We start from the raw sequence: 25,515 nt of genomic DNA on the forward strand, positions 1-25,515 counted from the left end.
AAAGTCCATTGACATATTGCTTTCAAGCATTTTGACTGAATTATGGCCCCTTTTCGACTTAGAATAAATGTTAAAGTTTGCGTACCACCCCAAATATTTTCAAAGTCCATTGAGATATTGCTTTCATATTTTGCATACTTGTTTACCATCATGACCCCAGTCTGTAAAAAGGAGGAGGCAACTCTATCAAGCATTTTGACTGAATTATGGCCCCTTTTCGACTTAGAATAATTGTTAAAGTTTGCGTACCACCCCAAATATTTTCAAAGTCCATTGACATATTGCTTTCATATTTTGCATACTTGTTTACCATCATGACCCCAGTCTGTAAAAAAGAGAAGGCAACTCTATCAAGCATTTTGACTGAATTATGGCCCCTTTTCGACTTAGGATATGCTTATTGTCAGGGCTCCAGAAATTTTGATAACTCAATCGGTCAGAAACGAAAATCTTGACATCGGCGCTACCCCACCCACCGCGTTCCCAATATTACATATTTTGTAAAACGTGATAGAGTAAAGAAATACATGTAAGCATGTCATGCATTAAATTTAAAACTGAGTTACCGGTCACCGCGAGTTACCATACAATGAAGACAGTTATTCATTGTTACGTGTGATCGTTACTTTGTTTAAATTTCGATGTTTTTCTGAGACAATACTTGCAAGGATAATATTGCCGAGGCATTGACACCGTGTACGTAACTAGTCTAAAGGCCAACGCACGTGACTTCGGTACCATATACACGGCAGATACTTTGTGATGTTTCCTCATTCTTTGACGGAATTCTATAAAATACAATGCGTCAACATGAATTACACAACACATATTCTCTGCTAAACAGCTTCAGTATTTTATGAAATTGAATACTCTGCCGCGGACTGAATGTGTGCGTTATGTGAACGCTGAGATCGAATTTCCTGCATGTATAGTACCAAAAGGTCACGCGGGTTGGCCACGGATATTTCATTTCACTTACGTTGTACTTCAGTAAGCAACTACATTTTATAAAGTTATATGTTCTCTTCTGATATAAACAAAATTTCATTTTGAAACGTTTTTTAAAAGACCCATTTGATAAACAGCGCCACTCCGGTTTGCTTTATCATTCGTGTTTGCCAGTCCATTTTTTTCTTTTTCTTTTATGTACAGTCGGGTTTCAAAGACGATTTTCTGCACTTGTTTCAACTGGAGCCTCAACAAATGAATCATGTAATTTTTTCAAATCAAGTAATTATAAAAATTATTTTTATCGGTTTTCCGTGTGATGTCTCATTAAATCAAAGACAATTATAGCTCTTTGATTAAATGCAGTGACCATTTGTTTTTTACCGTGATCAAACATAGCCTTTTGAAATAAACCATCTGTCGGATTCTGAATAAAAGAAGTGGATCCCTGTCGAAATGATTTGGATCCAGTCAAAAATGTTTAATACATTGCAGTCGGCTGTCTGCAAACATTAAAGGATGTGCCACGCGAGCACTGATTGCGTCACATACTAATTAGGGACCGATTATCAAAGTGACAATCAGACCGTTTGACACGTTTATTGAAGGTGCGACCAACAATTTCCTTCACTTCACAAATCGGTCTGAAAAGTCAAAAATCGGCCCCAAACCGGCAAATTTCCGAAGCCCTGCAAGTTATTGTAATGTTAAAGTATACTATCAAGCACTGAGAATAGTCGAGGGCGCTGTCCACTGACAGCTCTTGTTGTAAAAGTTGTAATCATGGGCAACATATGCACCAGACCTTTTGAAGGAAACAATTTAAAAAATGAATTTGCTTTCCAAATGCAAAACAAGTTACAATATTGAGTAACAAGTTTCCCGTTTAGGAAGTAGGGAAAACCTGTAAATTGATTTCCATTATGGGAAGTTTCCCCATAATGATGGTTGAACATGCCTTTTCAAAAGTATTGAAGGAAGGATTCCTGCCCTAACCACCTGTACTCCAGTTCTCCAAACATCTTGGCCTAGAAGCCAATAGAGTGCTTCATGGAGACTTCTTGTGTTTACATCTAGTACATGATACTCCCAACAGTTAAAAACTGACTATGACTGGGAGGTTTATGTGAACTTACCAAGAAGAGAAAATCTTTCATGGTTCCAAACCTTCTAGCTGAGGAGACCTTTACTATATGAACCATTTGAGGTTAAAGAGGGAAGAATTTACAACTAAATGAAGTTTACCAATCTTTGAATAATGCATATAAGGAAAAATCCCTAATATGCCTTTTTAGCTCACCAGAGCACAAAGTGCTCAAGATGAGCCATTGTGACAGGTCATTGATCGCGTCTGGCGTCCGTCAACATTTGCCTTGTGAATATCTAGAGGCCACATTTGTGACCCAATCTTTATGAAACTTGGTCAGAATGTTAGTCTTGATGATCTCTAGGTCAAGTTCGAAACTGGGTCATGTGGGTTCAAAAACTAGGTCAGTAGGTCAGATGAAAGGAAAAGCTTGTGAACACTCTAGAGACCACATTTTTGACATAATCTTTATGAAACTTGGTCAGAATATTAGTCTTGATGATCTCTAGGTAAAATTCGAAACTGGGTCATGTGGGGTCAAAAACTAGGTCAGTAGGTCAGATCAAAGGAAAAGCTTGTGAACACTCTAGAGACCACATTTGTGGCCCAATCTTTATGAAACTTGGTCAGGATGTTAGTCTTGATGATCTCTAGGTCAAGTTCGAAAATGGGTCTTGTGGGGTCAAAAACTAGGTCACTACATCAGATCAAAGGAAAAGCTTGTGAACACTCTAGGGACCACATTTTTGACCCAATCTTTATGAAACTTGGTCAGAATGTAAGTCTTGATGATTTCTAGGTAAAGCTTGAAACTGGGTCATGTGGGGTCAAAAACTAGGTCAGTAGGTCAGATCAAAGGAAAACCTTGTGAATATTCTAGAGACCACATTTTTGACCCAATCTTTATGAAACTTGGTCAGAATGTTAGTCTTGATGATCTCTAGGTCAAGTTCAAAACTGGGTCATGTGGGGTCAAAAACTAGGTCAGTAGGTCAGATCAAAGGAAAAGCTTGTGAACACTCTAGAGACCACATTTTTGACCCATCTTTATGAAACTTGGTCAGAATGTTAGTCTTGATGATCTCTAGGTCAAGTTCGAAACTGGGTCATGTGGGGTCAAAAACTAGGTCAGTAGGTCAGATCAAAGGAAAAGCTTGTGAACACTCTAGAGACCACATTTGTGACCCAATCTTTATGAAACTTGGTCAGAATGTTAGTCTTGATGATCTCTAGGTCAAGTTCAAAACTGGGTCATGTGGAGTCAAAAACTAGGTCAGTAGGTCAGATCAAAGGAAAACCTTGTGAACACTCTTGAGACCACATTTGTGACCCAATCTTTATGAAACTTGGTCAGAATGTTAGTCTTGATGATCTCTAGGTCAAGTTCAAAACTGGGTCATGTGGAGTCAAAAACTAGGTCAGTAGGTCAGATCAAAGGAAAAGCTTGTGAACACTCTAGAGACCACATTTGTGACCCAATCTTTATGAAACTTGGTCAGAATGTTAGTCTTGATGATCTCTAGGTCAAATTCGAAACTGGGTCATGTGGGGTCAAAAACTAGGTCAGTAGGTCAGATCAAAGGATAACCTTGTGAACACTCTAGAGACCACATTTTTGACCCAATCTTTATGAAACTTGGTCAGAATGTTAGTCTTGATGATCTCTAGGTAAAGTTCGAAACTGGGTCATGTTGGATCAAAAACTAGGTCACCTGGTCAAATCAAAGGAAAAGCGTGTGAACACTCTAAAGGCCACAGTTGTAACTCAGTCTTTATGAAACTGGGTCAGAATGTTTGTCTTAATCATTTCTAGGTTAGGTTTGAATCTGGGTCATGTGGGGTCAAAAACTAGGTCACTAGGCCAGATCAAAGGAAAATCTTTTCAACACTAGAGACCACAATTTAAGTTTGAAACTCATGAGAATTAGTCAGAATGTTTGTTTTGATAATCTGTAGGTCAAGTTCGAATCTGGGTCATGTGGGGTCAAAAACTAGGTCACCTGGTCAAATCAAAGGAAAAGCTTGTGAAATCTCTAGAGGCCACAGTTGTAACCAAATCTTAATGAAATTTAATCAGAATGTTTGTCTTGATGATCTTTAGGTCAAGTTCAACTCTTGGTCATGTGGGGTCAAAAACTAGGTCAGTAGGCCAGATCAACTCTGGTGAGCGATATATAGGGCCATCATGGCCCTCTTGTTTTGAAAAAAGATATCCCTATTTTTTGCCATATTTTTTAAAAGTTAAGTGTGCTTTTTAATATGTAGACCTTGACAGCTTGCAGTTACTAAATTTGCAATGTTGAAAAGCTGTAATCTTGTTTGTGACCAGCATTCTTATGTACTAAATCATCTGCCTGAATTTAACCATGCTGAGCTCAAACATGTAAAACAATTACTGTGAAATCATTTAATTTCGTCGGCACGAAACTTCCTGGTTTGGGCCAAAACAGCTGTTTCGTGGGGATGTTAATTAGTGGATTTCAAATTTTTAAATTTTTTTTATAATTTCCACAGGACTAGATCTAGCATATCATTTTGTTCTTACATGTGAAACCTACTCGTGTCAGACAGCGCTACCATGGTTACGGAATTTGCAATCTACGCCGCAGGAGATTAGCCAATTAACAACTGTGTTTATTTATACGAGCCCTAATTTGCAAAACCTAATGAAACTTAAATATTCAATAAGAAAAGTCGGCGCCAATTAAAAAGTGTCAAAACCGTAGCACCTGGGATATAGTCTTGCACAATTAGCATTCATAATCGAAACAAATGTCCGAATGTTTTTTGCAAAATGAATGCTCGTCTGCATCTAAAATTACAAGCTGTTGAACTTGTGCATGTGTTATTTTCTGCCGAGAAATGTGTAATGTGAATTGGGTAATAATGCATTGGACCCAAATCTAGCAATTAATTTATAATATTTGATAGTCCCCTATTTTTAGTATCTACTTTTACTTTGATGAGCATATTGTAAACAAACCACGGGTAAATGTCTGAATGAAATAGTCGGTTTTGTTCTGTCGCATACAGGTCTATGTCAGTTGTTGATGCTCCATAAACTACACAAAAGCTGCAGGTTAGTACTGCCACATACACACAACTACGGATAGGACGGCTATGGTGTCTTTTTTTGGCGACATTGTGTACAATTTACATTATCTTGGGAACAATTTGTTCATTGGGACTTAATTTCATGGTTGGGCTGAACAACTAAATCCACGAAAATTAATCCCCTACCAATAATAATGATTTCACAATAACAAGCAATGTTATTTTCAGGTACAAGACACAAATAGTTTAGAAGTATGCCGATACAAGCTCCACAATGGACAGAATTCTTGTCCTGTCCTGTTTGCTACAACGTGTTCAATGAGGAGCATTATCGTCCAATCAGTCTGGCCTGTGGTCACACGGTCTGTAGGACATGCTTGTCCAAGTTTCAACAAAGGAAATGTCCATTTGATCAATCTCTGATAACTCGAGATATAGACGAGCTCCCAGCTAACTTTGCACTGTTACAGCTTGTCAGTGTAACAGCATCCCCAGATGTCAAGAAGCCATGCATACTGGACAAGTACAAGAAATATTACGACAGATCAAGAAAATGTGTTGAAGACCTGGCGCTCCTACTTAAACCAGTTTCTTCCAGTAAGTTTTGGCTGAAGTATGATTGCAGTAAATTTGGCCAAGCTTTATCTAATAACACGTAGAAATACCAGAAAAGCTACATGTTACTTATTTTGTAAATTGTATAATTAATTAGGGCTTTGCAAGGAATATCAAAGTGACCCATTATGTCTTAGAATTGTAGTGTCACAAAAATCTCAGTCGAAATTCTTTTATCTCGTACTGACATTCATTGATATATTTTACAGTAAACACTTACAGATTGGGTTATGAGTCAATAGTCAAAAATATTGTCTGTGGTCTGAAGAACCAGTGTCGAGTAGTTTTGACTATTGACAAATACCAAGTTAGTAAGTTTTTTATTACATTTTTATTCTCAAATTTTTGACTTGTAGTTATTAGCCTGGATATAGACTTGTCATATAGCACAAACTGTGGACTGGCAATTTATGTAAGGAGTTGTGTAATAAATCTATTTCAGGTATATCAATTACTGAAATTTTTAATTGATCATGTTTAAACTTTAAAGGTCTGAGTCTTTATTAGGTAAAGTAATAATTTTCACTCTACTCACTCTAATAATTATGTTCCTTTAGGTTCTTTGTAAAATTAAAATGGAAGTCTTTCTGAAGGCTTTCAGATTTTGTTTTGTTTTAATGATACAGTGTTCTATATTTTCAATTTTTCAGGTAGTACTGGTTCAATAATATCAGTGCCAGCAACAAGTACAAGTAGTTCCGGGACACCAAGCTGTGTTCTGAGTCGTCCAATGCAGCGTAAGCTGATCACACTTGTCAACTGTCAGCTTGTTGAAGATGAAGGTCGTGCCAGAGCATTGCGTGCTTCAAGGTCACTTGGTGAGAGAACAGTTACTGAGCTGATTTTGCAGCACCAGAATCCACAACAGTTGTCGTCAAATCTTTGGGCTTCTGTCAGAGGAAGAGGATGTCAGTTCCTTGGACCAGGTATATTCACATTTGAACATTATTCTTACGCTGAATACTATGAATCCAGATATTTTCATAATGCTAAAATACTGTGGAAGCTTTAAATTTCTTGGGGAACAAATCTTCATGGATTTTGCGGTTGAGTAAAATTAAATCCCTACAAACCATTTAAGGGGCTTCCAAAGCTGAGTGGTTAAGATCGCTGACTTCAAATCACTTGCCCCTCATCGATGTGGGTTTGAGCCTCACCCGGGGCGTTGAATTTTTCATGTGAGAAAGCCAACCAGCTGGCTTACGAAAGGTTGGTGGTTCTACCCAGATGCCCACTTGTGATGAAATCAAAGCTTGATAGTCACCATGTGACCTATAATTGTGTCGGTGTGACGTGAAATCCAACAAAATAAATAAATACAAAGCATTGAATTATGTTCAGCAGTCAAAATCTACCAGTTTATTTACCCACGAAATATATGTTTTGGTCAAAACAACAAATTACTTCACTTTGAAACTTTCTCAGGAATGCAAGAGGAAGTATTGAAGTTGATCCTATTGGCACTTGAAGATGGTTCAGCACTGTCCAGGAAGGTTTTAGTACTATTTGTAGTACAGAGATTGGAAGCTCAGTACCCACAGGCCTCCAAAACTGCAATAGGACATGTTGTACAGCTCTTATATAGAGCCTCGTGCTTTAAGGTAAGTTTGCTGATCGAGCATTATGCTTCAAGATAAATTTGATGGTAGAGACTAGGGCTGTGTACCGGTTCTCGATATGTATCGAATACTGGTATTCAGGGTTCGATTGATACATCGGATCGAACATTCCTGTATCAATCAAAAACAAACTAGCTACATGGTAAATGGCCTCAGTAATAGTTCTCCTCCAGTTAGCATTAAAGAGTCTCACCATTTTAGCTCTACCATAATAACTGCATACAAGTTGAAAAAATGAAATATTTGCCGTAAATCGATGTTACATTTTCAATTTTCTAGAGTGTTAAACTAATGACGTATTACATGTTTTTCAGATTTAATAGTGTTTCTTTGGTTTAGTGGTTAAGGTTGATGACTTCAAAGTACTTTCTCCTGACGGCTGTGGGTTTGAAACCTAGATTAGAATATACTTTTTATGGAATTCTTTCATAAAAAAACATCCAGCTGGCTTACGGAAGGTTGATGGTTTTGTCCAAGCGGCTGCTTATGCCTGAAATAATGCCAGTGGAGCACTTGTGGTCTTCCACAGCCAACAAAAGCTTGAATGTCACCATATGATATATTGTCACCTTGGCGCAAAAAGTGAATAAGTCCTTCTTTAAGTCAATGGAGTTATCCTTTTTTTGCACTGAGGTGACGATATGTAATACTTTATCAGTGAGATGTGAAACTCGACAAAAAAATCTAAAAATGTCGTGTATATTTTACACAGGTTACAAAGAGAGATGAGGAATCATCGCTTATGCAATTAAAGGAAGAATATCGTACATACGAGTGTTTGAGACGTGAACACGACTCACAAATCGTACAAATAGCTATGGAAGCTGGACTGAGGATTGCACCTGACCAGTGGTCATCCCTGTTATATGGGGATTCAACGCACAAGTCTCACATGCAATCAATAATTGATAAGGTATTGTACAAAGGTGTGGTTGGTTCTGCTGGTACGGATTGATTATATTGTTGGAAAATATTGTATTGGCTTGTAAGAGTTGCTGATATATGTCATACTATGTGTCTGAAGCATAACTCGATAACCATTCAAGTTATTGACTTTAAACTTGGTATATAGATAGATGATGAGGAAACGATGTGCATATTGTATGATAAGACAATGTGTGAGTGTCTGGATCAATTTGGTGGGTCAAATGTCAGGGTCACAGATGGAGCTCAGAGGTCAAATTTGTCCTTCGTATTTCATGTGCGAAGCATAACTTAATAACCATTTAAGGTATTAACTTCAGTCTTGTCATATACAATGTAGATAGCAGGGCTTCCATTAAGCGGCGTCCCGGCGTAAAATACGCCAAAAATTGTAATCCGTACGCCAATACACAAAGTCAGAGGCGTATCAAGGACTTCCGATATTTTCAAAGGACGACAAAATCAATACACCGTGACGTAACTTCACTTGGATGACGTGATTAGCTCCGCCCCGAAACTAATCAAAGCAGTTTGAATAACTCTTAATTGACAGCCTCGTATAAACTGCCGGCAGTGTTTGAAGTGTGAAACTAGTGTGAAAGCATCGTGTTTGATAGAGACCGTCTGTAAATGTAAACCGTTATCCAGATCAGTTGACATGTTTAGAAGGTGCTAATTGCCGACAATAAAACATTACATGCATTTGGCTCGGATTAAGTTGGTGAAACAAGCTCCGAAGTCGGAAGACAAAGTAAAATTAATGTCTGTCTGTTTGTCTGTCTGTCTAATTAATTATGGAAAATATCGATAATTTTAGCACAAAACACCTCAGCAAGTAACTATTTTCTTCTAGCAAATGACATTTCACATCCAGTTTAAATTAAAACATTTTTTCGATCGGTAATAAATTTGCTACTTACTTTGGATTTTCGTGAACAATAAATCCTATTTTTACAGTATTTTTTAGAGAAAAAACAAAACAAAACATTCAATTTTTCTCCTGTCAAGAACTGAAATCTTTGACACATTTTGATGACACCAGCACGTGGCTTCAAAGGGAGGTGTCGGCAAAATTTTCCTTTATTGATTTTCTTTGATGTGGGATGAAAGTTAACTGGTTGAGTATTGCCAGGTGAATGACGTAATTTGACATAATTCTACTCCAAGTTAAATGTATTTTAGATTTTTTAAAGTGGATTTTCGTTATGTAGCTGAACAACAGTAAGTCTGTTTATTTTAATAAAATGCTGACTGTTGCTATAGGACAATAATAAATAATAAAACAATAAAATATTTTTTGGTAAATAAAATGTTTTCTAATCATTCTAGTGGTCCTTTTATTATGTTACTTTACACATTGTTTTGAACCAATTAGATATGATGATGATAGTTATGATGATGATAGTTATGATGATGATGATGATATTGAAAGTCATTGTACAAAGTGATACTACGTAGGACTCCAAGTAAATATAAGAGGGACTCCAAAATCTGAATGTTAGGCAGTCCTGACTCCATGAAATTGAATCCTAATGGAAGCCCTGGATAGGTGATATTGAGATGATGTGCAGAATGCATGAACCAAGTCTATAAGTCAAAGGTCAAGGTCACAGCAATGTCAAATCTGTCCATTATATTTTGTACCCATTGTATAACTTGATAACCATACAAAGTGTCAGGAAGCTATTGAAACACTTGCAGAGAATACAGTTGAAACTCGTTATCTCGAATTCCAAGGGATCAAGTGTTTAACTTTGAGATAATCTAAATTCGACTTAAAATGATATTTTGTGCACATGTTTTTGGGATGGAACTTGAAAATGTCTTCAAGATACCGGAATGTTGAGATAACCAAGTTCAAGATGTCAAGATTGACCTGTATTTATCATTTAAGCTTCAGACTCCTCAGACGTTCTGCCAGAGTGTCAGTGAGCTATTGATAGCCTTACAGAGAACTGGGGACCCATATAGTTTATCAAAGCTAAAACCAGAGTTGGAATTCTTGTCAAATATAGACTCTAGTCCTGGTTAGTACATGTATTCATGGACACAGAATTATTGTCCAGTGTCAGTTAATTTTGATTTATTGTTCTGTATATAAAGATGCTTCTTTTTATAAAAAAACTGGGTCAAACAAAGCAGATAAACTAATGAGTAAATGACAGCACTTTAAATTTTAATGTAATATACCATTACTTTCTTGTTCTTTGAGCATTATTCATTAATCAGGGAGAAATGTGACTTAAAGGCACTTTCACATGATATGTACAATTATGTAAAATACCTTATATTAGAAGATAACTGTATGAATTGCATTATAATACACACTGAAGTGCTTTTAATAATCTAAATACGTGTCATATTGATACAGTACAAAATCTCATGACAATTATGAAATAAATGTAGTCCATGTGTTTGTCTTGTATTTATTAGATGTACCATGTCCAACATGGGAGAATCTGGATGGTGTTTTGAGGGCAGTTAAAACTGTGGTAGAAGGTTTAGTTAAATTTCTTCAAAGTGCCGGTGCCAGAAAGCCTGATGTTTCTATGCCATTCAGTGGTCGTTACAAAACTAGCCTGTGTCGTGATTATATGGAGCGTGGGAATTGTCCACGAGCAAATAGTTGTACATTTGCTCACTCGGAGGAGGAACTGGAAAAGTAAGAGTTTGTCTTTTTATGTCTCCACCATTAAAAATTTGGTGTATAAAGTGTTACCAATGTATCTGTGAGTGCTTGTGACTGCACACAGGTTTGAGTCTGTCCTGTAACTTGTTGTGTTATGCTGGATTTTGAAATAACTTGGCTTGAATGACCACCATAACAAGATGGATTTTTGCATGCAGTGTCCAAACCTCTACAGATTTATAGTAATTATTCTTGTTCCCTCTGTTGCACTATAGTTTTTTGTGCCCACATGCACAGATATTAAAATATCATAAACATTCACCATAACATGACAGTATTTAGTATTTAAGAACAAAATAATGCCTTTATGGTCAAGACCTACACCTCTACCTTAAAGGTCAAGATCACACTTTTAAGGTCAAATGGTTTTCACATATTTTTGTCCAGTCAGGGCCTCCGCTGCCGATCGCCAATGTCGCCATTTGCGATAATTTTAAGAATTTGGCGCTAAATTTTGCGAACTGGCGAAAATAAGTGGCGCATAGTTTTTTTCCTCGGCATTTGTTTTTTCCGTAGTGATATAAGCGGCCCAAGAATTGGTTCCCGATACACGTGTTTACCTAGACGCTGGTAGTGAATAAAATCGATAACCAGTCTAGGCGGTGTATTTGACAGTTGGTTGACACTTTGAGAAGATAATTGCGTAATAATGTGTGAATTGAAGATTAATCAGTAATCAAAACATCTGCCAGCTTGTATGTTTGACCTCTGCCGAGAATTCACCAAAATTAACGCCGATTACGGTGTACTTTATGTGTTGCGATTTTTTACAAAAAAAAGATTGTCATGTTTGTGGCATGCAGTTGTATGACTGACGAATTTTAAATAAGTACGAAAGATACATTTAATGTGTTACTTTTTTGCAAGATAGTTTTTGATTCCTCAGTTTTCATAAAAGATTTTAACGATGGATCCGAAAATTAAAACACATCGGCCTCAATTTGCATCCTGGACCTGGTTAATTTCTTTGAAATTGAAATGTTCAGAAACTGGAAGATATCACTTTCTACCGTGGCTTCTTAAAAATCATTAGAAGAGTGTTCAACTCGACGTTTTAGAATAGAAAAAAATCCGAATTTTCCTTTCTGAAAATAAATGAGTCCTGAAATATTGGTAATTCTGACATGGATAGATATGATTCTTAAATTAGAGAATGATTTGTGTCATTTTTTATCCGACTACAAATTGAATTTACTTCTACAATAAACTAATACACCTTCAAAAGTTGTTATTATTCCTAATGAAATTATTTACAATATTTTATTTCTCTATGCACACTATGACAGCCAACTAAAAGAAATAAAAGTGGCTCAGAACTTTGGCTCAAAAATGGCTCTAAAGTGGCTCCAACTTTTTCAAATTGGCGAAAAGGTTGGCGACAAGTATGAAAAACCCAGAGGAGGCCCTGCCAGTCTGTAGCTTTATATGAATTTATGAAAATTCAAAAATTCAATCTGACAAGACAACTTTTCATGTTCAAGATCCCTAACCACTGCCTTAAAGGTCAAGGTCACACTTTAAGGGCATATGGTTTTGACATAATTTTCGTTGTCCAGTCTATATATTTTTTTGTATAAATAGATGCATATTCAAGTACCTTGACACAGACATTTGCCATAAACTAGATAATGTATTGCATGCAAGACCTACATCCAACCAAGACCAACATTCATTATACTCACACAAGAAGATGTTACTATTTTTGTCGAGACCACTTGCGGATGCGAAGACATTGTTGTTTAAATGGCTGTTCGGTGTATGTGCGTGCATGCGTCCATCCGGATTTGTTTGTCCGGACCATAACTTTGACATGCATGGAGTAATGTTGTTTATATTTGGCATGAATCTTAACCTCAGTGAAACGGAGTGTCAAGCGCAAACACCAGGTTCCTATCTCAAAGGTCAAGGTCACAGTTGGAGGTCAATGGTCATGTCAGATCTTGTCCGGCCCATAACATTGACATGCATTGAGGAATCTTGTTTATATTTGGCATGAATCTTAACCTCAGTGTGATGGAGTGTCAAGCGCAAACTCCAGGTTTCTATCTCAAAGGTCAAGGTCACACTTGGAGGTCAAAGGTCATGTCAGATCTTATCTGGCCCATAACTTTGACATGCATTGAGGAATTTTGTTTATATTTTGCATGAATCTTAACCTCAGTGTGACGGAGTGTCCTGCGCAAACCCCAGGTTCCCATCTCAAAGGTCAAGGTAACGGAGGTCAAAGGTCATGTCAGATCTTATCTGGCCCTTAACTTTGACATGCATTGAGGAATTTTGTTTATATTTTGCATGAATGTTTAACTCAGTGAGATTGACACTATCTCAAAGGTCAAGGTCACAGTTATGGGTCAAAGGGCGGGCTCGACATGTTGCCCGTAGGCATCTAGTTTACCTGTAGTATTTTTCAGAAAACAAATACATTGAAACATTGCTTGCTTGAGCCTTAATGGGTGGAGCACCCTGTCTAACTTGAAGGAATCACATGGTCAAACTGTATTGAACAGTTTTAATCACTCCAGACCATGTTTTGCTTATCTATTTGTGACCCCAAGTGATCATTGTTCAGCTGTATTTGTAAGTCTCTTCAGAAAAAAATGGATAGTTCTCAGGTTCTGTTGACGTCAGTGGCAAAGTGATGGAAGAGTTGATGAATGAAAAATTTAATTGAAGTTTGTAAGTTTACAATACTTTAGTGCAGAGGCATATAAATTTTGTGCTCACTGTGTTTAGTACAATTACGCTATATTATCAGATGTAAATATTTTTAAAAATATTACTTATATAATTTCAGGTACAGACAGAAAAACAGGAGAATACCTCGAGGTCCAGGTGGATATAGAGATGATGAAAGGTGGGTATAGCAGTTAATTTAGCGAACACATTTAGCAAGAGCTTGCATTCTGTTGTATTTCATTGCAAAAGTATTTTGTTTCAAGTGACTATATTTCTATGTATTCCTAAATAGTTCTACAATATAGATCTTATAAGAAGTTTCTTAACAAATTTCACTTTGCGCATATCATTACAAAATCTAATTTGAAAAAAATTGAAAGTAAAGTAAGCCACGTTTTTTTTTTTTCATATCAAGATCTGATAGACATGAATACGTTGATGGAACAAAAGGAAGATATGATAATAGACAGGAGTATCCACAGTTTAAAGGTCCTCCTCCTGGCCCTCCCTCACATTTAGCTCCACCCTCTAAGTTGGCAGCTCAAGCAGTGCCACCCTCTCAAAGATACCCACCTCCAAACATTGCTCCACCACTTCAACAAGGAGTTCAGTCTGTACAGGGAGGACCTCCTCCATATGTAGCTCCACCTCCAGCAATGCTTCCAAAGATGGCTCCTCCTCCAGAGATAGCACCACCCACACAGGTAGCACCGCCTCTGCAAGCTGACCAGTCTCCATCCATTGAATCCCCTGCCACTCAAATTATTGAACAAGTTGCTGTGGATGCAGCAGGTAATGTGGTTCAGTCTCCTGTCGAGGTACTAGTAATGCCTGGTGGACTAGTGCAACCCACTGGAGACATTGTACCACCTACAGTCTCGCCTACAGCTAATTTTATCACACCTACTCCAGGATATGTAACACCTGTTGATCCTATAATTCAACAACAAGTTGGAGACTCCCCAACAGCTGTTATGCCACCGAATGGTGACACTGCAATACTGCAAGCAGGAAGCATACTTCCTCCAGGACAACAAGGGATGCCCTGTGCAATGGTCCCACCCCAGATACCAGTTCCTGCCAATCCACAGGGTTTGATGCAGCCAGGTATGAGTATGGAAATGCAGCAGAGAGCTATGATGCCAGGAGGGCCTCCAGGAATGCCACCTAACATGTCACAGATGAACGGAATGATGTATCCGTTCATGCCACCTTACGGTCCGCCAGGTTAGTACTACTTCTCCTAGTACAACTGAGAGGGGTATCCTTCATGATACCAAAATCTGTAAGATCTTTAATTTAAGAATAGATTGCAACCAACTTAAATAGTAGTAGACTTTTTTATATTGAGTTTATTTATGACAGATAACGAGATATGCAACACTTCTCATGCCACTAGCTCCAGCTTAAGCAGAACTGTGTTCTAAAAAAAACTTTTAGCCTATTCTACCCAGTATTGAAGAAGAACATCGATTCTAAAGCCCCAGAAATGACATCAACACTAAGACCATGTGGGAAATGACTTCGTATGGCCATCACACAGCAATTAAGTTAGTTTTGCACATTTGATAAATCGGAAGTGATGGCATTACATCATTTATCTGGAAAACGTAGAATAAAGCCTGGATTTGGCGTACGGAAAATCATTTTATGAATAAATGGCAACCTGAGAGTGGCACTGTTACTATCTTTCAAAAGTTATGATATGATTTTTAAAAATCTGACACGTTAAATTATTCAAAATAATGTCTTAAGATTAGCGTGAAATGTTGCGGTTCACTTTAATGATGGTCAGATATCTCAAAAATAAGGGCATGGACCTATACATTTTATTTGACCACATTAAAGGCAATATGTTTATTTACAACTGTGAGAAGTTTCATTTAAATTTTTATTGTTGAACAATTAATGTTATGAAAGTTATGATTTTCCCATAGACCCCCATTATGAAAAATTGCGTGAGGTCCAAATTTTTCAAATTAGTCCAGGAAAAAATCGAGCACGTGGCCCTATCTTTTTTATTTGCTGAATTTTCTAAGTATATTCTGAAGTTTTAAAAAATCTGAATTTTATAAAATTCTACATTGTAGAAAAAATCTCGATCAGAACGTGCAGAACTACCTTAAACATTACATTTTTGATGGTTTATTGTATAGGTTTGAAAAGTTGAAAACACAACCTAATGTTCAATTCATAATTATTCCTAGAAGTCTTTTTCATTCTTTAAAATAGTTCACTTTATAACTTTTAAGCACCAGGAATGATGGGACCTAGATTTTCGATGCATCCGATGATGTATGGTCAGTACCCATACCCTGCAGTACATCCGTATATGTCGTACTACCAGCATGGCTTTGTGCCTTCAGACAACTCCCAGATGCCGTATGACAACTATAACACATCTCTGAATCCATTCGCTGAGCCTTGGAAACCAGGTATGTGTCACGGACATAGTCATGACCCAAGAGCGCAGTTTGCTGGAAATACGGGCTTGGAGAAATGCTCAGTTTGCAGTGAGAGGGACGAGGAAGAACAGCGAAGACGACATCTCTGTGATAAACACAAACACGAACAGGACATGGATCAAAAATATCAAACAAAACAAGACATTACTAATAAACCAAATTCAAAAAATAATGTTTCAAAATTTCCTGACAATGGCAAATTGAATAAAGAAAATGGACAGCAGGTACAGAATGGATTTAGCCAAAGTAATTCAGGTAACAAAAAGTTTGCAAGTCATTCAGCAAAATCAGGGAAATGTACTGAAAGCCAGGATTATTCATATGGAAATGAGACTAAAAGCGGAAATGACAAAGACCGGCCAGCTGAATGGAGCATTAACGATGATTATGATGAAGAATACAGTGAGAACAGTTGTTCTGACGCATACAACTACAAGGCACAAGGAAGAAGCAAATCGCGGACAGATGAGGAACAAATTGACAGAAGTGATTACCAACAGTCCAAACAGTCACATAGCAGTCGACGAGACCAGCAGACATCACAGCATGAGCACTGGCAGGCTTCACAAGAGGAGTATAGTAGTAATGATACTCAAAAGGTAAGCCAAGATCAAAAACGACAATAAGTAGTTGTTAAAATGTAGAAAATATAACATTTCATTCATTGTGCAGTTCAGATTCATTTGTTCGGGCAAAGAGGAATAAGGTAAAAGACATGATGTAGGGGAGAACTAAATGATTTGAAAGCCTGCCCACTTAGAACAATTTGGAGAGTACAGGTCTATGGATTTGGGGTCGAGAGTTCAATTCCGGGACGAGGCGTATGTTTGCCTTGACAAATTAATAAAAGTCATTGTGTCTGAAATCATTTGTCCTCCACCTCTGTATCATTTAGAGAGGTTGGCAGTTACATGTACTTTCGGAGAACAGTTTAGTACTGGTACAGAATCCAGGAACACCGGTTAGGTTAACTGCCTGCCATTTCATATTTGAGCCGCGCCATGAGAAAATCAACATGGTGGGTTTGCGACCAGCATGGATCCAGACCAGCCTGCGCATCCACGCAGTCTGGTCAGGATCCATGCTGTTCGCTTACGGTTTCTCTAATTCCAATAGGCTTTAAAAGCGAACAGCATGGATCCTGACCAGACTGCGCGGATGCGCAGGCTGGTCTGGATCCATGCTGGTCGCAAACCCACTATGTTGATTTTCTCATGGCACGGCTCATTTGAATGGTGCTAAACCCAACACAAATAAACAAAACATGATTGGAAAGGAATTTTCAGAGGGGAAGACATCTCTAAACAGTCTCTGCTATAGAAAAGCAAAAGCCCTGGTACAGTTTACAGAAGAATAGCATCAATCTTATCTTTTGATTTTATAGTAATAATCAGTAATATTCGCATTGTTGAGGTTTTACTGCTGATAATTGATTATCTGTTTGAACAAGCAACTGGTTTTATTCATGCCAATTTTAAAGCAATGAGTCTCATTGTGTATTTGTTTCTTTGACACAGAGTGAGGCTTGGTGAGTATTTACCTCCTGAAGTTTTTGACAGTATCACACTGACTTCTTCAGCACTGAAGTGTGGCTTTTGGTCATGTGACTTCATGGAGGAGAAGCCTGTATATGGAACGTAACTCTGATCCCTCATCTCTAATCAGGCGTGGCTTCTCCTGTCAAATCTTGATGGCTTCTTTTAACTCCATTTGATGAGAATTTTAACTGGTCAGTGCTGAAGAAGACAGTGTTATATTGTCAAAAAGTTCACAATGTAAATGCTCAGAGTCCAAAAAAAGTCTTCCAGGGCATGGAGACAACCTACATATATTTATTTGTGGGAGTCACATTGTTTCAGTAAAAATAAAACCATGTTGAACCCAGTCTCTAGAAAAAGTCTATAAACTAAAAAAAACTATAAACTGACCCTGAAAGGTGTTTATAAATGTAGAAAACTCTTGTGTTGATGAAAGTACGATTTGGTTTTATGTTTATTTCAGGAGTCAGTCAAGTCTGTACCTACCTCTGCAGCTCTGAGTACATCAAAAACTCCACCAATTCCTGTTATGCTGGAACCCAATGCTAAACTTTATGTATGTATATTCTAATCTTTGTTAACGACACCGCTACAGAACAACCTTTTGTTAGCATTGGTGTTATTAAATAATGACTGAAGTCTTTTAGAAAGCCTTTTGGAAGCTTAAAATGAAACCATCCAATTTAAAATGATAGCATACTTTATTTGAGAATCACTGTCTGATCATGAGTGGTTATGAAATGTGCAACACCTCTCACGCCCAGTAGCACTGGCTTAAGAGGAATTCTATAAAATTGAATAGTAGACACTATGATCCCATAGTACTGTAAACCTAGAAACGTTCGCGAACACTATATTTCGTGTTTTTATGACGGCAGACCATTTAGCGGCTATAAAGATTCGCGGAATACGCCGGTCGCGAAATACTCTAATACTTAATAGCTTAAGCACATAAACGATCGCAGGTAAAATTTCAGGTAAAGCTGCACATAAATTGTACAAATACTAGTAATTGGTCACTTATCCTTGACACATTTTCAATCTACCTTACTTTGTGATCGTGAGTGAATCACAAATCACTGTATAGTAGTACAAGAAAGCAGACCAATATGTCTATACGGAATTTTTTGTGATCAAATTTTTTCAAACAAACATATTTTATTAAGCATTGTTCCCTGTGATAACTGGACCATTGCTGAGCAAGGTAACAGTGTTTTAACAGTAAAATTTGGTAACATAGCCAAGGTGATTAAAATAACAGGCTCAAACAAATATTTTACGATTGTCAGTATTTGACATAATTATGTCTCCCCCAGGAGACATATTGTTTTTAGCTCATCTGATTTTTTGAAAAAAAATGATGAGTTATTGTCATCACTTGAGCGGTTGTCGGCGTCGGCGTCGGTGTCGGCGTCGGCGTCGGCGTCTGCGTCGGCGTTGCCTGGTTAAGTTTTATGTTTAGGTCAGCTTTTCTCCTAAACTATCAAAGCTATTGCTTTGAAACTTGGAATACTTGTTCACCATCATAAGCTGACCCTGTATAGCAAGAAACATAACTCCATCTTGCTTTTTGCAAGATTTATGGCCCCTTTTGTACTTAGAAAATATCAGATTTCTTGGTTAAGTTTTATGTTTAGGTCAACTTTTCTCCTAAACTATCAAAGCTATTGCTTTGAAACTTGGAATACTTGTTCACCATCATAAGCAGACCCTGTACGTCAAGAATCATAACTCCATCTTGCTTTTTGCAAGATTTATTGCCCCTTTTGGACTTAGAAAATCAGTTTTCTTGGTTAAGTTTTATGTTTAGGTCAGCTTTTATCCTAAACTATCAAAGCTATTGCTTTAAAACTTGCAACACTTGTTTACCATCATAAGTTGACCCTGTATAGCAAGAAACATAACTCCGTCCTGCTTTTGCAAGATTTATGGCCCCTTTTTGACTTAGAAAATATCAGATTTCTTGGTTAAGTTTTATGTTTAGGTCAACTTTTTCTCTTAAACTATCAAAGCTATTGCTTTGAAACTTGCAACACTTGTTCACCATCATAAGCTGACCCTGTACAGCAAGCAACATAACTCCATCCTGCTTTTTGCAATAATTATTGCCCCTTTTGGACTTAGAAAATCATTTTCTTGGTTGAGTATTATGTTTAAGTCAACTTTTCTCATAAACTATTAAAGCTATTGCTTTAAAACTTGCAACAGTTTTTCACCATCATAAGTGGACACTGTACATCAAGAAACATAACTCTATCCTGCTTTTTGCAAGAATGATGGCCCTTTTTAGACTTAGAAAATCATGGGTAGGACAATATTTCTATTACACAAAAAAAATCAGATGAGCGTCAGCACCCGCAAGGCGGTGCTCTTGTTGCCCTGTCCGTCCGTCCTTCCGTCCGTCCGTCCGTCCGTACGTCACACTTCATTTCCGAGCAATAACTGGAGAACCATTTGACCTAGAACCTTCAAACTTCATAGGGTTGTAGGGCTGCTTGAGTAGACGACCCCTATTGTTTTTAGGGTCACTCCATCAAAGGTCAAGGTCACAGGGGCCTGAACATTGAAAACCATTTCCAATCAATAACTAGAGAACCACTTGACCCAGAATGTTGAAACTTCATAGGATGATTGGTCATGAAGAGTAGATGACCCCTATTGATTTTGGGGTCACTCCGTCAAAGGTCAAGGTCACAGGGGCCTGAACATTGAAAACCATTTCCGTTCAATAACTAGAGAGCCACTTGACCCAGAATGTTGAAACTTTATAGGATGATTGGTCATGAAGAGTAGATGACCCCTATTGATTTTGGGGTCACTCCGTCAAAGGTCAAGGTCACAGGGGCCTGAACATTGAAAACCATTTCCAATCAATATCTAGAGAACCACCTGACCCAGAATGTTGAAACTTGATAGGATGATTGGTCATAAAGAGTAGACGACCCCTATTGTTTTTGGGGTAACTCCGTCAAAGGTCAAGGTCACAGGAGCCTGAACATTGAAAACCATTTCTGATCAATAACTAGAGAACCACTTGACCCAGAATGTTTAAACTTAATAGGATGATTGTACATGCAAAGTAGATGACCCCTATCGATTTTGGGGTCACTCCATTAAAGGTCAAGGTCACAGGGGCCTGAACATGGAAAACCATTTCCGGTCAGTAACTTGAGAACCACTTGACCCAGAATGTTGAAACTTAATAGGATAATTGGTCATGAAGAGTAGATGACCCCTAACGATTTTGGGGTCACTCTGTGAAAGGTCAAGGTCACAGGGGCACGAACATTGAAAACCATTTCTGGTCAGTAACTTGAGAACCACTTGACCCAGAATGATGAAACTTCATAGGATGATTGGTCATGCAGAGTAGATGAACCCTAACGATTTTAGGGTCACTCTGTTAAAGGTCAAGGCCACAGGGGCCTGAACATGGAAAACCATTTCCAATCAATAACTTGAGAACCTCTCGACCCAGAATGTTGAAACTTCATAGGATGATTGTTCATGCAGAGTAAATGACCCTTATTGTTTTTGGGATCACTCAGTTAAAGGTCAAGGTCACAGGGGCCTGAACATTGATAACCAGTTCCGATCAATAACTCGAGAACCACTTGACCCAGAATGTTGAAACTTCATAGGATGATTGAACATGCAGAGTAGATGACCCCTATTGATTTTGGGGTCAGTCTAATAAAGGTCAAGGTCACAGTGGCCTGTTCATGTAAAATCATTTTTTGGAAATAACTTGAGAACCACTTGACCTACAATGTTGAAACTTAATAGGATGATTGGACATGCAGAGTAGATGACCCCTATTTATTTTGAGGTCACTTGATCAAAGGTCAAGGTCACAGGGGCCTGAACAGTGACTTGAGAATCACTAGGCCACTAGTGTTGAAATTTAGTGGGATGACTGGACATGCCAAGTAGATGATCCCTATTGCAGCCAACCATCAGTGTCTCTTTGACTTTCGCTCCTGACCCCTACTGACTTCGTGCCTATAGGACTTTGCATTGGGTGAGACATGCGCTTTTTTACAAAAGCATTTTCTAATTACCTACTTTCGCTAAAATAAGATGTTTGCATATTGTCCCATAGAAGATGTATCTGTTTGTATTACATGTTCGTTTAAATTACTTGATCCATCAAATAAGTATATAATATAAATAAACTATAATAACAAATTTCTACATTATTAAAACATTAAAACTTTTCAGGTGCCAAGCAGGTTTCTATAATTGGCTTAGAAGATAAACGACAAATCACAGCATTGTTGTCATGTACAAGGAAAACTACAAACTTTCGCGTTTTCATGGTAGCTGGCTGGTTCGCGGCTACAAAACTTCGCAGATACACATCAACCGCGAAAGCCGCTAACTTAAATAGTACGAAACCATTTCTAGGTTTACAGTACAAAAAAACAACTTTTAATGATAATCATTGAAAGGGAAGCTATTGTTTTGTTTTATGATGTTGAAATAGTATTTTACTACTTGTTGCATGTATTAGTGTTAGAAATGTTTGTTTCACAGAGACAATCTTTAAACAACCTAAGAGAGAAGCGTAATTCACTGATACAACAGTTACAAGAGATCAACAAAGAGGCAACAGCACAGGAACACAAGCTGGAAGAACTCTCAGAGAGTCTGCCGAATCTTTTCAGGTAAAACTACATGTTTCTACAAGATATCTGCCAGGGACCTCCATGGCCAAATAGCTAAGAGCTCTGGCTTACCTGTGTGGTTTTGAAAGCTCCCTGTGGGGTGTAGAGTTCTTTATGTGAGGAAGCCATTCAGCTGGATTATGTGAGGTAGTTGGTTCTACATGTGTGCACCTCAGTCAGTCTTGGTAGCCAAGTGGTAGAGCATCTGCTTTAAGTATGAGAGGTCGTAGGTTGGATCCTTGGCCACATCATTCAAAAGACCATCTCTCGGCAAAGCAAATTTTGACTTAATATTTTTACCCATGATTTTTGGAAAGATGTAGTAAAAGAAAATGGTGCCTCCTTTTAGTGCACTTTATTCAGGGTTGCCACTTACCTTGAAAAGGCAGGGGAAAATGATTTTTTTTTCAAGGTCAGTGAATTGTTAGGGAAATCTTGATAATGGTCAGTGAAAAATGAAATTTTAGAAAAGTCAGGGAAAAATGAAATTCTGGGTCGATGTTTTAAATGTTCAGTGGCTCTGGCAGTCTTCAAGCAGTATTTATAAGGATTTTCAAACACATTTTGGTGTAATTGTGTATAAACGTAATTTAAATGTGTTTGAATCAATTTCGTTTTCATGTTAATTTTAGAATTTTGAAAACTTAAAGGCTTTGCAACCCTTGCCTGGATTGGAAAGGAAGGGTGGATTAGAGGGCTGTAGGGGAGGAGGAGGCAGAATAAATATGGTGGTATTGGTCAGTGGAAAGTATGGTTTAGTCAGGGAAAAATCAGGAAAAAGTCAGGGAATTTCGTTTTTTCAACTAAGTGGCAACCCTGTTATTCCAAAATATTTATTTGTCTGTATCCTTACATTTCTTGCATGATCCATCACTTTGTCTTAGATGTAACCATCATTTGTGTGACTTGCATACTAAAAATTAAATATTTTCAGTTTTGACCCAGTAGATTTCCAAAAAATTGATAATGACACACTGAATGAAGCCACAGTATACGCCAGCACGTTGAAGCATCCTAAACCCCTAGATACTGGACCTTTCAGCTTGAAGAAAACTGCCCCATCTAATGGAGAGATCTTTGAAAGATTAGGGGCTATATCGGGTGTCCCTCCAAGATCTGTAAATGACAGTATAATAGCCTCATGGACAGCTGCAACACTGAAATACTCGGGTAAGTGGTTATTTTATAGCATTATCTTGCTGAAATCTTGTGGGAGGTCTATTGCAGATATTTTGATAGCATTTTCAGCATGAAAAGTCATGAAATAATTTCATATGGGATGCCCTAGCTGTCTAATGTTGTGACATTTCATTCTATTGTGGTGTAAACTTGTCAAAATAGTGTCAAAACAAGATCACATTGACTTTCACTTGGTAACAGCTTTTTGAACATAATAAGATACTGTTTTGAAAAGTTAATACCAGACTTTGACGTGTTTACACAGCTTTTTAACCAAGTAGCATCCTTGGTAGACAAGATCACTTGACACTAACAAAATACATGTAACAGCTTTTTAACACATTTAGCAAATTTTTGTCTATGCAAATTCAGTAGACAAGATTTCATAGCTCTTTAACAAGATAGCTTTTAAACATACATGTAAGAGCATGGTACAAAAAATAACACAACTCTTTTAACAAGATAAAATAATAGCACAGTATAAAGATAACAGAATAGCACGGTATAAAGATAACACGACTCTTTAACAAGATAACATAATAGCACAGTATAAAGATAACATGACTCTTTCAACAAGATAACATAATAGCACAGTATAAAGATAACAGAATAGCACGGTATAAAGATAACACAACTCTTTAACAAGATAACATAATAGCACAGTATAAAGATAACATGACTCTTTCAACAAGATAACATAATAGTGCAGTATAAAGATAACATGACTCTTTAACAAGATAACATAATAGCAAAGTATAAAGATAGCACAACTCTTTAACAAGATAACATACATTTTTTGTAATAGCACCTTATAAAGATAACACAACTCTTTAACAAGATAACATAATAGCACCGTATAAAGATAAAACAACTCCTTAACAAGATAACATAATAGCACCGCATAAAGATAAAACAACACTTTAACAAGATAACATAATAGCACCGTATAAAGATATAACAACACTTTAACAAGATAACATAATAGCACCGTATAAAGATAAAACAACACTTTAACAAGATAATAGCACCCTATAAAGATAAAACAACACTTTAACAAGATAACATAATAGCACCGTATAAAGATAAAACAACAATTTAACAAGATAACATAATACCACCGTTTAAAGATAAAACAACACTTTAACAAGATAACATAATAGCACCGTATAAAGATAAAACAACACTTTAACAAGATAACATAATAGCACCGTTTAAAGATAACACAACACTAAAACAAGTCTTGAAGATAACATAATGGCACAGTATAGAGATAACACAACACTTTAACAAGTTTACATAAAAGTGTGGTATAAAGATAACACAACTCTTTAACAAGATAACATAATTGCATGGTGTAAAGGTAACATAACTCTTTAACAACATCACATAAAAACATGGTATAAAGATGTTTTGACAAATTAACACCACATTTTGACAGGACAGCGTAGCTTTCTAACATAATAATACACTGTTTTGACAGCGTAAAACTGCACTTTGACAAGATGACTTTAAAGTTTACAACAGAAGATAGTTGCAGCATTCCATATTTTCACAATAGGATATGTCATGGAAACTTTAGTGATACACCACTTCTACATTTTTGAGCGGATTTTAGTGTTTATTTGACTGGAAATATTTTTCTTGCATCAGACATGGTCCACTTTGCTTTTGATTTTCATTTTGCAATGATAATGGTTTTTTAAAATTGATTTCAAACAAAAATCTTTTTTTTTTTAAATTTTTGTTGTCGAGCCCGCTTGCGGAAGCGAAGACATATTTGTCCAAATGGCTGTTCGGTGTATGTGCATGCGTCCGTCTGGATTTGTTTGTCTGGACCATAACTTTGACATGCATGGAGCAATCTCATTTATATTTGGCATGAATGTTAACCTCAGTGAGATGGAGTGTCATGCGCAAAGAGCAAGTTCCTATCTCAAAGGTTAAGGTCACACTTGGAGTTCAAAGGTTAAATTAAATAATGACTTTGTCCGGAGCATTTCTTCTTCATGCATGTAGGGATTTTGATGTAACTTGGCACAAATGTTCACAACCAT

The 25,515-nt window shown here is 37.2% G+C and overlaps 1 protein-coding gene across 1 annotated transcript in view; it reads left to right on the forward strand.

Moving 5' to 3' along the window:
- Positions 1-25,515, forward strand: part of LOC123533993 (uncharacterized) — a 63,975-nt gene that overhangs the window by 13,738 nt on the left and 24,722 nt on the right. Inside the window, exons 2-13 of the mRNA XM_053519782.1 lie at positions 5,318-5,686; positions 6,355-6,630; positions 7,130-7,305; positions 8,036-8,236; positions 10,142-10,274; positions 10,681-10,909; positions 13,731-13,790; positions 14,028-14,839; positions 15,865-16,676; positions 18,079-18,171; positions 22,152-22,282; positions 23,217-23,452. Coding sequence (XP_053375757.1) covers positions 5,344-5,686; positions 6,355-6,630; positions 7,130-7,305; positions 8,036-8,236; positions 10,142-10,274; positions 10,681-10,909; positions 13,731-13,790; positions 14,028-14,839; positions 15,865-16,676; positions 18,079-18,171; positions 22,152-22,282; positions 23,217-23,452 — 3,502 coding nt within the window. The 5' untranslated portion in view covers positions 5,318-5,343. The remainder of the gene's footprint in view (positions 1-5,317; positions 5,687-6,354; positions 6,631-7,129; positions 7,306-8,035; positions 8,237-10,141; positions 10,275-10,680; positions 10,910-13,730; positions 13,791-14,027; positions 14,840-15,864; positions 16,677-18,078; positions 18,172-22,151; positions 22,283-23,216; positions 23,453-25,515) is intronic.

This window comes from Mercenaria mercenaria, chromosome 12, assembly GCF_021730395.1.
Source record: "Mercenaria mercenaria strain notata chromosome 12, MADL_Memer_1, whole genome shotgun sequence".
Classification (NCBI taxonomy): Eukaryota; Metazoa; Mollusca; class Bivalvia; order Venerida; family Veneridae; genus Mercenaria; species Mercenaria mercenaria.